Source organism: Scyliorhinus torazame, chromosome 7, assembly GCF_047496885.1.
Source record: "Scyliorhinus torazame isolate Kashiwa2021f chromosome 7, sScyTor2.1, whole genome shotgun sequence".
Taxonomy (NCBI): Eukaryota; Metazoa; Chordata; class Chondrichthyes; order Carcharhiniformes; family Scyliorhinidae; genus Scyliorhinus; species Scyliorhinus torazame.
The window spans coordinates 104,665,530-104,681,537 of record NC_092713.1 but is presented as its reverse complement, the minus strand read 5'-3'; the positions used below and the strand labels follow the sequence as shown (position 1 = coordinate 104,681,537).

Below are 16,008 nucleotides of genomic sequence, written 5' to 3'. Positions count from 1 at the left end.
TCGTCACTGAGGGCAACAAAATGAGCAGAGGTGAGCTACGAAATGTCACTGGGTGCAAAGAGGAGGGATACAGACGCTCAAATTGGAAACAGCAGGTGAAAACCCGTACCAGCCTCCCCGAACAGGCACTGGAATGTGGCGACTAGGGGCTTTTCACAGTAACTTCATTTGAAGCCTACTTGTGACAATAAGCAATTTTCATTTCGTTTTCATTTCAAAAGAATTCAGAGACCAAAAATGATTTTAAAAACAACTGGGAAAAGATTGGGCCAGGAGTAACAATGGAAGATATGGAAATCATAAGAGCAAAGAAAATACAAGAGGATAATCCATAGAAAACAAAGTATCATGGGAATTAACTGGGCACCTCAGTGACAATTGGAGCCATTACTGTGGGAGATGGGCAAAGGACAACCAATGCATTTTACCATTTTAGGAAAATAAAACAGTAAATTAGTCAGGCACCACTAAAAATAGTATTACATATCAATCTGAAGACCAATTTAGAGCTGTGCATGCTTTCTTTTTCATTGCTATCAAAAAAAACAAATTTTAATATATAAGCTTTGGCAATGCCCATTCAGGGAGTTTGGTCATAAGTAGTTCCTCAAATTCAGTAATCTCAAGATTACTACCAGTGCCACATGCTAGTCAAAGTAAAAATAACAGGATACACCAGATAAATATATGACTGGAGAAATGACAGGGGAGGGAAGGATGAATTTTCTTGGGACATTGGGACCGGTTCATTGACCCACTACAGTACAGAAGGAGGCCATTCAGCCCATAGAATCTGCACCGACCTTCCGAAAGGGTACCATACCTAGGGTCAGTCCCCCATCCTATCCCCTGAACTCAATAACCCCACCTAACCTAATCTTTTGGACATTAAAGGGGCAATTTAGCATGGCCAATTCACCTAACCTGCACATCTTTGTACTGTGGAAGGAAACTCGAGCACCCAAAGGAAAAGCACGCAGACACGAGGAGAACGTATGAACTCCACACAGTCACCCAAGGCTGGAATTGAACCCGGGTCCCTGGAGCTGGGGAAGGTGGGACTGGTCCAAGCAAGATGGGTGGCATCACTAAACTAGAATGACAGGGGGATGGGAACTCAAACAGGGAGACCGAGGAAGGAGAAACAAGGATAGAAACAAAAGACAGAAACGTCAGAAGCAAAAGTGGAAGGCAGAAAAAACAAGGGCGAAATACAAATGGGGCCATAATGCAAAATAAAGTTATGGTGAGTAACAAGGTTAAAACGACAAGTCGAAAGGCTTTCACTTAATGCACAGAGCATTTGGAATAAGGCAAATGAATTAACAGCGCAAATGGATATAGTTCTGATATAATTGCAATTAGAGGCATGGTTGCAGGGTTACCCAGGACGGGAACTGAACATCCGGGGGGTATTCATTATTTAGGAAGGACAGACAAAAAAAGGGAAAGGAGGTGGGGTAACATTGTTTGTAAAGGAGAAAATCCACGCAATAGCGAGGAAGGATATCGGCTTGGAAAATTATGATGTGGAATCTGTATGGGTGGAGAGAAGGAACACCAAGGGGCTGAAAATGTTGTTGGGGATTGTCTATGAGCCCCCAAACAGTAGTGGAGATGTAAGGAAAGGTATTACACAGAAAAAAATCAGAGAAACATGTGATAAGGGTACAACTAGCACAGGGCTCAAGAGCTGGCTTTAAAGCAGACCAGGGCAGGCCAGCAGCACAGTTCAATTCCCGTACCAGCCTCCCCGAACAGGCGCCGGAATGTGGCGGCTAGGGGCAAAATTTTCACAGTAACTTCATTTGAAGCCTACTTGTGACAATAAGCGATTTTCATTTCACATGGGTGACTTTGATTTACATATAGATTTGACAAACCAAACTAGCAATGGTATAGTGGAATTGTTATTCCTGAAGTGTGTACATGATGGGTTTTTTAGACCAATACATTGACGAACGAACAAGAAAACAGTAAATTCTGGTCTGGGTACAGTGCAAAGAGAAAGAATTAATTAACAATCGCGTCATGTGGGGTCCCTTGGGCAAAGGGATCATGACATGATAGAATTCTTCATTACGATGGAGAAGTGGGAGAGAGGGGCTGCGGCTGTTTACCTGGGGGGGGGGGGTCTGTTTTGTTTGTGGGGTAAGGTAATGAGCCTAGGTTGGCTGGGTTCTTTTTGTTGGGGGGGGGTGCTTTTTGGAGTTGAGTGGATCGATTATCTGTCGTTCGAAGGGGGGTATGGGTTGTTGGATAGGAGGTCAGGGGAGAACGGGTGCGGGGAGGAGTTGAGAGGGAGGGAGGAGTTGGCAGAAGGTAGAGTGCTGGGATGACGGTATCTTTGTTTATGGGTTTGTGCGAGGGTGGTGACAGTGGACATTTATGGGTGGGCCTGGAATCGGAGTAGATTTGGGCCCTGTTGGATTGCCTCAGGTTGGGGTATGGCTAATTCTAGTAGAGGGAGGGTCCACAGATCACCAGTTAGGATGGTTATGTGGATCGTAAGGGGGGTTACATTGTCCTGTTAAAAGGTCCTGGGTGTGTGTCCATTTGAAAAGTTTGAAGGCATGTAGTCTTTTTGCAGGCGATGCATTTGAGGTTTAGGTGTCAGATGAGGTTAAGGAAGGGATGGGTGGGCAGGTGTTCCACTCGAATTTGGATGTGAGGACGAGGGAGGTGGTGGTGTATATTACAGCAACCAGTATTTTGACAGACACTGGTGGGTGATACATGATAGTGAGTGGGGCGTTGGCAGGAGTTCCGGTGGTTTTAGTGAACATATTGGGACGACATGGACTTGGTCAAGCTGTTGGCGGCCCATCTCCAAGATAGATCCGCACCAATTGACCAAAGAGTGATAGGTCAAGTCTCAAGTCTTTTGTGAATTTGGGGATAATGAAGGAGCTGGCAGTGTTCATGGAGATGGGGCGGGGGGGTGGATATGTGGAGGTTTAGATACCCCAGGGAGAGGGAGTATTCCATCTTCTCGCACATGTCCTGGGTCTACTCCCGAGCAGATGTTTTTGTAGTGAGGAAATCATTACTCCCAGAGTGGTGGGGCTGACTACTCGCCAATTGTAATATCGGACCATACCCCACACTATGTAAATTATACGCTTGGAGGTCGGCTGAGCCCAGAACCCCCCCATGGAGGTTGGACACAACACTTGCATATAAGGGGTTTTGTGAAAGGGTAGCCTCAGCCATCAGGAACTATGTCGGTTTTAACAAGAATGGGGAGGTTTCACCCTCCATGTTCTCATTGAAGGCAGTGGTCGGGAAGAGACCATTTTGTACAAGGCCCACAGGGATACGGTTCAAAGAGCAGAAAGGCAGAGCTTGTTGACTCCATTCTGAAGGTGGACCAGTAATATTGCATGGCCCCAATGGCAGAGTTGTTAGCGGAGAGAACGAGGCTACAGATGGCGTTAGAGTTGGAATAGATGGGGAAGGTGGTGCTCCAACTTTGTCGCTCGCGAGGGTATGAGTATGGTGAGAAGGTCAGCAGTTTATTGGATCACCAGTTAAGGCAGCATAGGAGATAGTCTAGGTTAAGGACGAGAGGGGAGGGCTGGTTCCTGCTCCGGATAAGATTAATAGGCTTTCTACCAGGGGTTGTACAAATCTGAGCCTCCGGAGGATGACTTGAGGATGGAGCAGTTTTTGAATGGGTATACTTCCAAGAAGTGGAGAGGGGGAAGAGACAGAGGGTAGAGGCACTGCTGAGTTGGAGGAGATTATGGACTGTATTGGTTCTATGCATTAGGGGAAGGCCCAGGGGCCGGATGATTTTCCGATGGAATTTCGTAACCAGTTTGCGGCCTTGGCGGCTCCACACTTATAGAATCATAGAACTTACAGTGCAGAAGGAGGCCATTCAGCCCATCGAGTCTGCACCGGCCCTTGGAAAGAGCACCCTACCCAAGGCCACACCTCCACCCAATTCCCGTAACCCAGTAAACCCACTTAACCTTTTTGGACTCTAAGGGCAATTTAGCATCGCCAATCCACCTAATCTGCACATCTTTGGACTATGGGAGGAAACCAGAGCACCCAGAGGAAACCCACGCAGTCACGGGGAGAACGTGCAGACTCCGCACAGACCTAAGCCGGGAATCTAACCTGGGACCCTGGAGCTGTGAAGCAACAGTGCTAACCACTGTGCTACCATGCCGCCCAATTACGGGGGATGTTTAATGACTCTATCTCAGGGGGTGCTGCCAGCCACGTTGGCGGAGGCGTGGATCTCGGGACAAAGATCCCTTGGAGTGAGTGTCTTACAGGCCTATCTCACTGTTGAATACTGTCGCAAAGGTATTAGCTAAGGTGACGGCGATGCGCCTGGACGGCCACTTGCCAGAGTTGATCTCCGAGGGCCAGACTGGGTTTGTTAGGGACCAACAGTTGCCGGCCAACATCAGGAGACTTTTAAATATGGTCCTGTCGCCCTACTTGGGGAATGTTTCAGAGGCAATCACCTCCATGGATGCGGAGAAGGCATTTGATCGGGTTACTGGAAGTTACTGGACGCATTGCTTCGATACTTTGGGGCGATTTGGGCCACCATTTAGCTCCTGGATGAGACTGCTGTACAGTTCCCCCACAGCTAGTGTCCGGACCAACGCGGTGTGTTCAGGGTACTTCCGGTCGTATAAGGGCACAAGGCAGGGATGCCCGTTGTTGTTTACGCTGTTGATTGAGCCATTGGCCATCATGCTTAAATCGTCAGGTGGGTGGAGGGGTATTGGGGGGCGGGGGGGGGGGGGGGTGGCAAAGAACGTAGGGTGTCCTTTTATGCAGACGACTTGTTACATATTTCAGATCCTCCCTCCAGTGTGGGGAGGAGAATGGAGCTGTTGAGGAAGTTTGGGTCCTTCTCAGGGTGCAAATTAAATGTGGGCAAGAGTGAGATCTTCCAGTGAATCCCGGTGAAGGAGGCAGATTTGGGGAGAGTGCTGTTTACGCTGAACATGTCAAGGTTTAGGTATTTAGTGGCCCATGACCAGCCCTTGCTGCATAAATTGAACCTGGCCATTCTGGGGGAGGGGGCGAAGGAAGACTTGAAGAGGGGGCACACCCTCCCATTGTCCTTGGCGGGGGGAGTGCAGACGGTCAAAATGAACATTCTACCGAGGCTCTATTTGTGTTCCAGTGTCTCCCGATCTTCCTCCCTAAATCTTTTTTCAGTGGGGGTGATAAGTTAATCTCAGCCTTTGTCTGGGTGGGTAAGGCTCCCAGGATTCGAAGAGCCTCCTGCAGAGTGAACGGCAATTGGGAGGGCTAGTGCTACCGAATCTGATGTTCTATTACTGGGCAGTAAATATTGTGAAAATGAGAGGATGGAAACGGAAGCCAGGGCAAGGTGGGGGCGGATGGAGAAATTTCCTGTGTAGGTTTATGTCTAACGGTATTGGTTATGGCCACTCTTCCGTTCTCTCCGGCCAGGTTCTCCAAGAGCCCGGTGGTGGGGACATCTCTAATTTGGAACCAATTTAGGCAGCATACTGCGACTAATTTGAGAGAACCATAGGTTTGTGCCATCCGGATGGCTGCAATGTAGAAGATTTGAAAGAGGGAGGGAGTCGATAGGTTCAGGGATTTGTTTGTGGAGGGTAGGCTTGCAGGATTGGAGGACATAGCAGAGAAATTTCAACTCCCGAGTGGGAGTTCGTTCAGGTATATGCAGGTGCGAAACTTTGTTCGGAAGGAACTGTCATCATTCTCTCGGCTACCGGGACCTACACTTATGGACAGGATGTTATCTCGAGATGAGACAGGGGAAGAAAGATGTCCGATATCTTCACGGAGGAAGAGGGTGGGTGGGAGGCTTCACCTCGCTGATAGCCCGGAGGAGAGTCCTGCTTGGATGAAGGTCGCCGGCACCACCTAATCTCGGCATGGTTGGTACTTGGGGTACTTGGCAGAGTTTCCGAGACTGGAAAAGATTAGGTTTGTTATTGGTGGGTCGGAGGAAGGGTTGTATTCCAGATGGAAGCCGTTCATCACCTTCTTTAAGGACTTATTTGTGGCCAACAACGAAGGAGGGGGACAGGAGTGGTGATTAGGCGAGTAGTGGGGGTGTTGGGTCGAAGGGGGGTTAGGGTTATTATTATTTTGCCAGGCTCAGCCTGATACAATTTAAGGTGGTCCACAGAGCGCACTTGACGGGGGCGAGGTTGAGTAGGTTCTTTGGGGTAGAGGACAGATGTGGAAGGTGCTCAGGAAGCCCGGCGAACCATGTCCATATGTTTTGGTCATGCCCGGCACTGGAGGGGTTCTGGAGAGGAGTGGCGGGAGCAATATCTCAGGTGGTGAAAGACCGGGTCAAGCCAAGCTGGGGGCTAGCAATATTTGGAGTAGTGGACGAACCGGGAGTGCAGGAGGCGAAAGAGGCCGGCATTCTGGCCTTTGCCTCCCTAGTAGCCCGGCGAAGGATCTTGCTAATGTGGAAGGAGGCAAAGCCCCCCAGCCTGGAGGCCTGGATAAATGATATGGCTGGGTTCATAAAGTTGGAGAGGATTAAGTTCGCCTTGAGAGGGTCTGCGCAGGGGTTCTACAGGCGGTGGCAACCATCCCTAGACTATCTCGCGGAGCGTTAGAGGAAGGTCCGTCAGCAGCAGCAGCAACCTTGGGGGGGGGGGACGGGGGGGGGGGGACTGCCTGGGAGGGTGGATGAGCAAGAGATAACATGAAGGGTTGGGGAAACTGGCACGTACGGGTGAGGGCCAGTGTACAAAGCTGTGTAAATATATAATTTTGCCATGTATATATCTTGCTCTGCGCAATTTCTTGTTTTTTTTTGTTATTGGGGGGGGGGGGGGGGGGTATTGTTTGTAAGCGAGAAAAATTGTGTTAAAAACTTTAATAAATATATATATATATTTTTTTTTAAAGGGTTATTATTATTTTGTTTCTAAACAAATTGATTGCATTCAGTACAAGGGTAATGAATCTGTGGAATTCTCTACTACAGAAGGAGGCCAAGTCACTGAATGTGAATCAGAAAGAGATTTTTTTTATTTTAAACGCATCAAGGGGTGTGGTGAGAAAGGGAGAAATATATCCTTACCGACTAGCAAACAGGATCAAAGGGCTGAATGGCCTGCTCTTGTTCCGTTCCTAGTTTCTATGAACTTAAAACATCAGCTTGTACTAGATTGGTCTGATAGGTGTTTCTTATTGCTGCTTCAAGGGACATGAACAAAGAAATAAACTGAGGAGCAAGTGAAAAGAATATTGAAACATCAAGCTGCAGATCTCAACCACATTTTGCTTCAGTTTGAGGATGAAAAGTAATACCTTTACAAAGCAGAAATCTCACCAACTGTTTCCTCTACTTATAGAATTCAAGTACTATACGGTGTTACAAACAATTGTGTACTGGTCAATTCCTTCAATGCCTGAACCATTCTTTAGGCTCCTTTCATATGGCACATTCCAATCACCCAACAGAGAGATTAGAAACTCAGTCTGTGATTAATTGAATGGGCAATCCCAGATTTTGTCATCTATTCCAAAACATACTGTACATTGTGAAGTGGTAAATAACTTATTCACACCAAAGAGTTGAGTCAAGTCAATTTATTGCAAAAGCTTTTGGGAGAAAGCCAGGCACTCCGCAGTGCTCGTGGTCACCTTCTCAATTGTACAATGGCAGTTAGCCTCTTTTATACATGTACACACTTGGTTAGTTCCTCATTAGCTTGGGGGGTTACATACGCGACCAATTAGGCCCCCCTAGCAACAATTAGCTTCCAATCACATTCCTCTGAAACCATTCGTTATCTAATGTCCACAACGCCTTGTGCACAATTACAAGGATAACAGGTGTCTCAATAGTTAACGGTCAGTTTGTCAGAAACAGAATGACTCAGCAATTAATCGGAACATTGCAGATGTCAGTAGGTCAGTTAGAGAATGACTCACCGGTAACCGTACTGATCAGGTCATTGCAGAATTAGATTGCCGTGGTGCGTAAGCTAGTATAGAATGATTCAGCAGTCCTCACTATTGCAGGCATAAGCTAATAATTAAACATAATGAAATAGAGAAATTCTTAATGAATAACCTCTAATGTAAATTTCCCTTAACAATTGACACCATGTTTCTCCATCTATTACAGGAAATATTAAAGAAAACAAATTTCATGTACCAAGGTCAGGACCAGAACATTCCACTCAATTATCCAGTTGGCACCCATGGTTACATCTGATCCTTTGTGACCTATTATAACCCTTCTGTACCCCAATTAAACTTTCTCATTTATTCCCAAAGTAGTCCTTCATTTGATTTCCTAGGATTATGTCTCAATTATTCAAGTTTAAGCAACTGTTGACAAGTTGAAAACCAGCTTAGTTCAAGAGTCTACCTTGCCAAACAACAAATATCTTGAACATCTGTCCAGCACGAGCACATCCAAGGATCACAGAAGAGAGATTGGTCTTCTTTGACTTTGTGTAATACATCTCCAAATCACAATATCCAGAATTGTTATCAATGGAAATGTTACGAGTGGAATTTATACAATTAAAAATAAAGAACTATACTACAAGCCTGGCAAGAAATGTGGAGTAATATTTAGCCTTCAGTGAACTACATTAAGATCAAATGCATTGTCAAAATGAAAACTCAGTTTGTAAATGTGATGAGTCTGAAATCAATCAAACATGATCAACAACAACTATTTATATTACAGCAGAAAGGATATAAAACATCTCAGGGCATTTTGCAGAGGTGGGAGGAAGGAGGGGGGTCAGATGCGGCCTTCATTTGATATGGGGAGGTGGTGGCATAGTGGTATTGTCGCTGGACTAATAATCCAGAGACCCAGGGTGATGATCTGGGGACCCAGGTTCGAATCCCACCACAGCAGGCGATGGAATAAAACTCAATAACAATCTGGATTAATAAATACCCATCTGGTTTACTAATTACCTTTAGGGAAAGAAATCTACCATCATTACCTGGTCTGGCCTGCATGTAACTCCAGATCCACAGCATTGTGGTTGACTCTCAACTGTCCCCGCAATTATGGAAGGGCAATAAATGCTGGCACAGCCTGCAACGCCCATATCCAATGAATAAAAAATAAATACATTTGGCAGGGTGATGATGATTGGTGGTATACTTCAAATTCTGCTTCTGTGCAAGCCCTATTTATTGTGAAACATAGGGAGCCTGGGACACCTTTCATCTACACTCTCCCCAGTATAGGCTGGGAAAAACATCTTATCTTTGATTTGAAGATCAAATTCATTAGTGAATTCAAAGTCATTTTTAGTTAAACTTAAATGTAGTAACTGGACAATAACTTCATCTGTTCTGTCAGGCTGGGGAAATGCATTAAAGGTATTTCAAATATTTCTATATGCGTCAATTATACAAAGTGAGACATTGGCGGTTACAGCGAGTTCAGCACCTCCATAAAGTGATGAGTCTTTAATGTAACTGTGTCCAAGTTTGCAGACGACACTAAGATGAATGGTAAAGCAAAAAATGCAGAGGATGCTGGAAGTCTGCAGAGGGATTTGGATAGCTTGAGTGAATGGGCTATTGGGACTGGCAGATGGAATACAATGTTGACAAATGTGAGGTTATCTATTTTGGTAGGAATAACAGTAAAAGGGATTATTATTTAGATGATAAAATATTAAAACGTGCTGCTCTGCAGAAGGTCCTGGTTGTCCTCGTGCATGAGTTAGAACATAGAACATAGAACAATACAGCGTAGTACTGGCCCTTCGGCCCACGATGTTGCACCGAAACAAAAGCCATCTAACCTACACTATGCCATTATCATCCATATGTTTATCCAATAAACTTTTAAATGCAAAACGTTGGTTTACAGGCGCAACAGGTGATTAAGGCAAATGGAGTTTTGTCCTTCATTGCTAGGGGGATGGAGTTTAAGACTAGGGAGGTTAAGCTGCAACTGTATAAGGCATTAGTGAGGCCACACCTGGAGTATTGTGTTCAGTTTTGGTCTCCTTACCTGAGAAAGGACGTACTGGCCATGGTGTGTGCAGAGGAGATTCAATAGGTTAATCCCAGAGTTGAGGGGGTTGGATTAGGAGAGGTTGAGTAGACTGGGACTGTACTCGTTGGAATTTGGAAGGATGCGGGGGGGATCTTACAGAAACATATAAAATTATGAAATGAATAGATAGGATAGATGCGGGATGGTTGTTTTCACTGGCTGGTAAAAGCAGAACTTGGGGGCATAGCCTCAAAATAAGGGGAAGTAGATTTAAGACTGAGCTTTGTAGAACTTCTTCACCCAAAGGGTTGTGAATCTATGAAATTCCCTGCCCAGTAAAGCAGTTGAGGCTCCTTCATTAAATGTTTTCAAGATAGATAGATAGTTTTTTGAAGAATAAAAGAATAAAGGGTTATGGTGTTTGGGCGGGAAAGTGGAGCTGAGTTCACAAAAGATCAGCCATGATCTCATTGAATGACGGAGCAGGCTCGAAGGGCCAGATGCCTACTCCTGCTCCTAGTTCTTCTGTAACCAGGGTGCTTCTGTGCTAAGGAGTTCCAATCTCAATTGTTGGGGTTTGTTCATCGTGCATTTTCGGGAGTTGGTTACCGTTGAGGGGGGAGTGAAAACGGGGAGGGGAGTTCAAGGGTTTGGGTGGAATTGTTGTATATATTGTTGGGGTTGTTCTTTTTTTGTTTTGCATAGTGAAAATTTGTTAAAAATAAATATTTTTTAAAAATCAATATAAGCGTGTAAATTTTAAGATATCAGAGAATGAAGTATTAACAGGAGTTATCCTTTTGATTTTGCACAAGTTTTCTTGCACACAGTGCAATCAGTTGGCTTGGTGAGTCAGCAGCATGATTTGGTTGTGCTGTCATACTTCAGTGCTATTTTGTCTTAAAGCGACAGTAACGCTTAGCTTAATTTTGGAGTTGGTAACGAATCCAACTGCAGACTGCACATTGCGATTTTCTAGAAGAGTTAATTTTGTGTCACTTTGACTTGCACTTCCTGGAATGTAAATCCAATGCAATGTCAAATTACAAAAAGAGCACAGGGGATCTGTAGACAACTTCAATTCATTTCAATGTTTGGGCAATGAAGAATGCTAACGACACACATTTTTAAAAATCCTCAGGCACTCCTTCAAATCTACTTTTGACCAAACTTTTACTCATCTGTCCTGATTTCTCATCCCTCATCAATTTTTGTCTGATGCCAGCTTTACCTCGCCACCACCTCTCTATCCCCCTCCACTGTCCAATTATTGTCAGACTACTTTTCCAACATCCAGTACTGGATAAACAGAAATTTCCTCCAATTAAAGCATTATATTTGGTCCTTACCACAAACTGCACCATGACATTCAACTCCATCCCTATCCTTTACAATAGTCTTGAGACTAAATTAGACCGTTCGCAATCCAGTGTCACATTTGACCTCAAGATGAGCTTTTAACCACAAACTGGCACCTTCACCAAGATCACCTATTACCATCTACATAACATATCTCTACCTCACCTCAGCTCTTCTCCTGCTGAACCCCTCATTCATGTGTATGCTACTTTCAGACTTGACTATTTTGACATACCCCTGGCCAACCTCCTCTATTCTACCCTCTGTAAACTTAAAATCATTCAAAATTCTGCTGTCCATTTCCTGACCTCCCAAATCCCAATCACCCAAAATCCCATGCTTTCTGACCTACATTAGTTCTCAGTTGAGCACCATCTTGATTTTCAAATCTCTTCATGAACTGGCTCCTTCCAATCCCCACAATCTCATTCAGATCCAAAACCTTCCAAGGTATCTGTGCTCTAACTCCGACATCTTAAGAATCCCCACAGTGGCCATGCTTTCAGCTGCCTTGGCTCTATGTTCTGGAATTCCCTCCACAAGCTTGCCACCTCTCTATCTTGTTTTACTTTTTAAACCTCCCTGTGAACAATCCTTTTGTGAACTGCCCCAAGATGTTCTTACATGGCATTCTATGATGTCTCTATGGAGTGCCCTGGGACATTTATGTTAAAGATACTACCTGTATAAATAAAATTTGTTGATTATCATTGTGAAGCACATTGTGGGGCATTTACAATGTTAAAGCCATTGCCGAAGTGCAAATTGCTGCTTTTAGACATCCAGTGTTTTACTTTTGAGAGAGGAAGGAGCTCTGCACTTGTGAAACAGTCTCAAGGGCAATAGAATTTGTCAGCCAGAAATTGCAGATGGGGTTCTGCCTGGTTGAAGTCCAGTTTACAGCTTCCATATTGGATAGTGACTGCAAATGTATCTGCTTTCTCCCTGGATGTAGTTTGGTCCCAGTTCCCTCCTACCAGATATGTTTTCCTTAGCTCTTTCTGAACTAATGTGTCTTAGTTATCACTTAGTTATCACTTCAACATCTATTCATATGGTTAATTTATTAAAAATGTGACCAGTACAGTGGACAAGAGTGAACCAGTGAATGTTGTGCATCTGGATTTTCAAAAAGCTTTTGACAATGTCCCACACAAGAGATTACTGAGCAAAATTAAAGCTCATGGTATTGGGGGTAATGTATTGTGGATAGAGAACTAGCTGGAAGACAGGAAGCAGAGAGTGGGAACAAACGGGTCCTTTTCAGAGTGACAAGTGGGATACCACAGGGTTCAATGTTGGGACCCCAGCTGTTTACAATATACATTAATGATTTGGATGAAGGAATTGCATGCAATATCTCCAAATTTACAGACCACACTAAGCTGGGTGGCAGTCTGGGCTTTGAGGAGAATGCAAAGAGGCTGCAGGGTGACTTGGACAGGCTGACTGAGTGGGCAAATACAATTTAATATGGGCAAATGTGAGGTTATCCACTTTGGTGGCAAAAACAGGAAGGCAGATTATCTGAATAGTGGCAGTGAAGGAAAAGAGGAAGTGCAACGAGACCTGGGTGTCGTGGTGGAACAGTCGTTGAAGGTTGGCATGCACGTACAGCAGGCGGTGAGGAAAGTTAATAGCATTCTGGCCTTCTTAGCGAGAGGATTTGAGTCTAGAAATAGGGATGTCTTGCTGCAGTTATACAGGACCTTGGTGAGGCCACACCTTGAGTATTGTGTGCAGTTTTGGTCTCCTGGTTTGAGGAAGGACATTCTTGTTATTGAGTGTGTCCAGCGAAGGTTCACCAGACTAATTCCCGGGATGGTAGAACTGACATATCTTGAAAGGCTGGATGACTGGGCTTGTACTCACTGGAGTTTAGAAGAATGAGAGGGGATCTCTTAGAAATATATAAAATCCTGATCGGACTGGACAGGCTAGATGCGGGAAGAATGTTCCCGATGGGGATGACCAGAACTAGGGTCACAGCCTAAGAATAAGGGGTAAGCCATTCAGGACTGAGATGAGGAAGAACTTCTTCTCTCAGACAGTTGTGAGCTTGTGGAACTCTCTATCACAGAAAACTGCTGGGGCCAGTTTGTTGGATATATTCAAGAGAGATCCAGACCTGGCCCTTGTGGCTAAAAGATCAAGGGGTATGGAGAGAAAGTGGGAGTGGGATACTGAATTTGCATTATCATATTGAATGGTGGTGCAGGCTCAAAGGGCCGAATGCCCTACTCCTGCACCTATTTTCTATGTTTCTATGATTTCAATGTAGGCAAAAGTGAGGCCACCAATTTTGGACCCAAGAAAGATAGACAAGATGTTGTCTAAATTATGTAAAGCTGAAGATCATGGAGAGCCTTGTACAAATCATTAAAATGACATGAACAGGTAAAGAAAATAATCCAAGAGGTTAATAGAATGCAGGCCTTTATACCTAAAGGGTCAGAATACAAAGGGGTAATGCTAAACAAAGCCCTGGTTAGGCAACTGCTGAAAATTTGAGAGCAGTTCTGGGCACCATAAGGATACACTGGTCATGGAACGGGTATAACATGGATTTACCACCATGATATCTGGACCCAAAGAGTTAAGCTATAAAGAGAGATTACACAAACTAGGGATGTATTTTCTGGACTTTAGAAGGTCAATGTAAAGGGTGCTTTGATCAGAGCTATCAAGATATTAAGGAGAACAGATAAGGTAGATTGGGAGAAACTATTTCATTTAATTCGAGAGTCTCGGACTTGGAGCAGAGATTTTAAAAATAGTCACACCTTTCAGGAAAGAAATTAGGTAACACCTCGACATGCAAAGAATGGTAGAAGTTTGGAACTCTCTTCCACAAATGGCAATTGATGCATGGTGAACTATTAGCTTTAAAACTAAGAGTGAGATTGTTGGGGCGGCATGGTAGCACAGTGGTTAGCACTATTGCTTCACAGCACCAGGGACCCACGGTCGATTCTTGGCCTGGGTCAGAGTCTGTGCAGAATCTGCATGTTCTCCCAGTGTCTGGGTGGGTTTCCTGCAGTGCTCCGGTTTCCTCCCACAAGTCGCAAAAGGCATGCTGTTAGGTGAATTGGACATTCTGAATTATCCCTCAGTGTACCCGAACAAGCGCCGGAGCGTGGTGTAGTGGATTTTCACAGTAACTTCATTGTAGTGTTACTGTAAGCCTACCTGTGACACTAATAAAGATTATTATTATAGCCAAAGGGATATAGGGCAAAGGTGGGTAAGCAGAGTGAGGTAATAGATCAGCCATGATATTGTTGGCTGGCAGAACAGGTTTGAGGACTGAATGACCTACTCCTGTTCCTATGATAGTCAAGAGTATTTGTATATTTGCTCCTTTGCGTGACAAGACAAAGCAATCATTTACGGCTGTAGATGTTGAATTGTATATATTTTGTGTTCAACGTCTTTTGTTTACCAAACTACTATAGTTTAGGTTTAGATTGCAGTAGATTAAATTTGAAACAAGTAAAAAATAAAATATATAACAAACAGGTAGGGTGCATTTTATTCCAGCCAAGCAAATGGAGTACAGAAAATATTCCCCAAGCTGGATCAGGACCCTATTTTTCCCTCTGGATCACAATAAACAATGTCAAACGTCATTCAAATTTCCAAAATTTCAAATAGTATGCCAGCACAGAACGCCTGCCGCCAACCTGACACCTGATAAACAGCCTGATCGTACCCAGTATAGTTTCTCAACCAGCTTATCTCGTGATCAACCTCAATCTTCACAGTTGGAGGATTTCAGGATCCGACCGAGGGTGAGGTAGAGAAATAAATCAGTCAATGCTCATCGGCATTCCTATTAGAATTGAACACATCAATTAGCGAGAATCAGCTTTGCTGCGAATAATGCTCCCGAAAAAGGGCCCAGCAATATTCATTATCCAAGCTGACTCATGCCATCAAAACAATGCGTCCGGGAGCCACCTTGCACCAGTGGAAATGTGCCCCAATGATGGTGTCAGCATCTTCAGAGGAGCGGGGACTGTGCCATTTGCATCCTCTGTACATTTAGACAGCGTGTCTGCCAAGCCTCCACCCTAGACAGTAACTGTAAAGTGGGCATTAACTGCGAATTCAAAAGCGACCGTGGCCCCCAAAGTGCGGTACCGGCGACTGCAGGTTTCCTGGGCCCGGCCCAGCCCACTCCGTCAACAAAACAACCGGCAGCTCCATGGCCGCCACACCAACCTCTTGAGATAGCGAGCATCCTCCGGCTGCATCTTCACTGGCCGCTCCTGCTCCGTCCGCAAGCAGCTTCTTTTGTTTGCTTATTTTCCTCAGCACCGTGACCGCCCTCACAACATCTCCCCGGGTTACCAGGGACAAGTGCAGCCGCCCCACAATCCGCAGCGGCGCTCGGGGGAGGGGGCGGGGTCTGGGAGCAGCAGGAGAAACTCCGCCTGCAGCGCCCCCACTAGGCTAAGAACAATAACCCCAGCCAATGCAGCATTGCAGCCAACAGCGACTTGCATTTAGAGCCTAGAACAAAACAAAACTCTTCACAGAGGTACAGTCAGAAAAACAATAAATGTTCAATTTAAAAAGGATATATTAAATGTGGTGACGAAAAACAACACCTATTTCCATCCCTGCCTCAGTGATCTGCCCAAACCTATCCATGTATTTTATCA

At 44.9% G+C, this 16,008-nt stretch overlaps 1 protein-coding gene across 1 annotated transcript in view; it reads right to left on the bottom strand.

The window, feature by feature from the left end:
- The window catches only part of kifap3a (kinesin-associated protein 3a), a 403,618-nt gene extending 387,881 nt beyond the window's left edge, over positions 1–15,737 (bottom strand). Inside the window, exon 1 of the mRNA XM_072511212.1 lies at positions 15,566–15,737. Coding sequence (XP_072367313.1) covers positions 15,566–15,597 — 32 coding nt within the window. The 5' untranslated portion in view covers positions 15,598–15,737. The remainder of the gene's footprint in view (positions 1–15,565) is intronic.
- Positions 15,738–16,008: the final 271 nt, after the last annotated feature.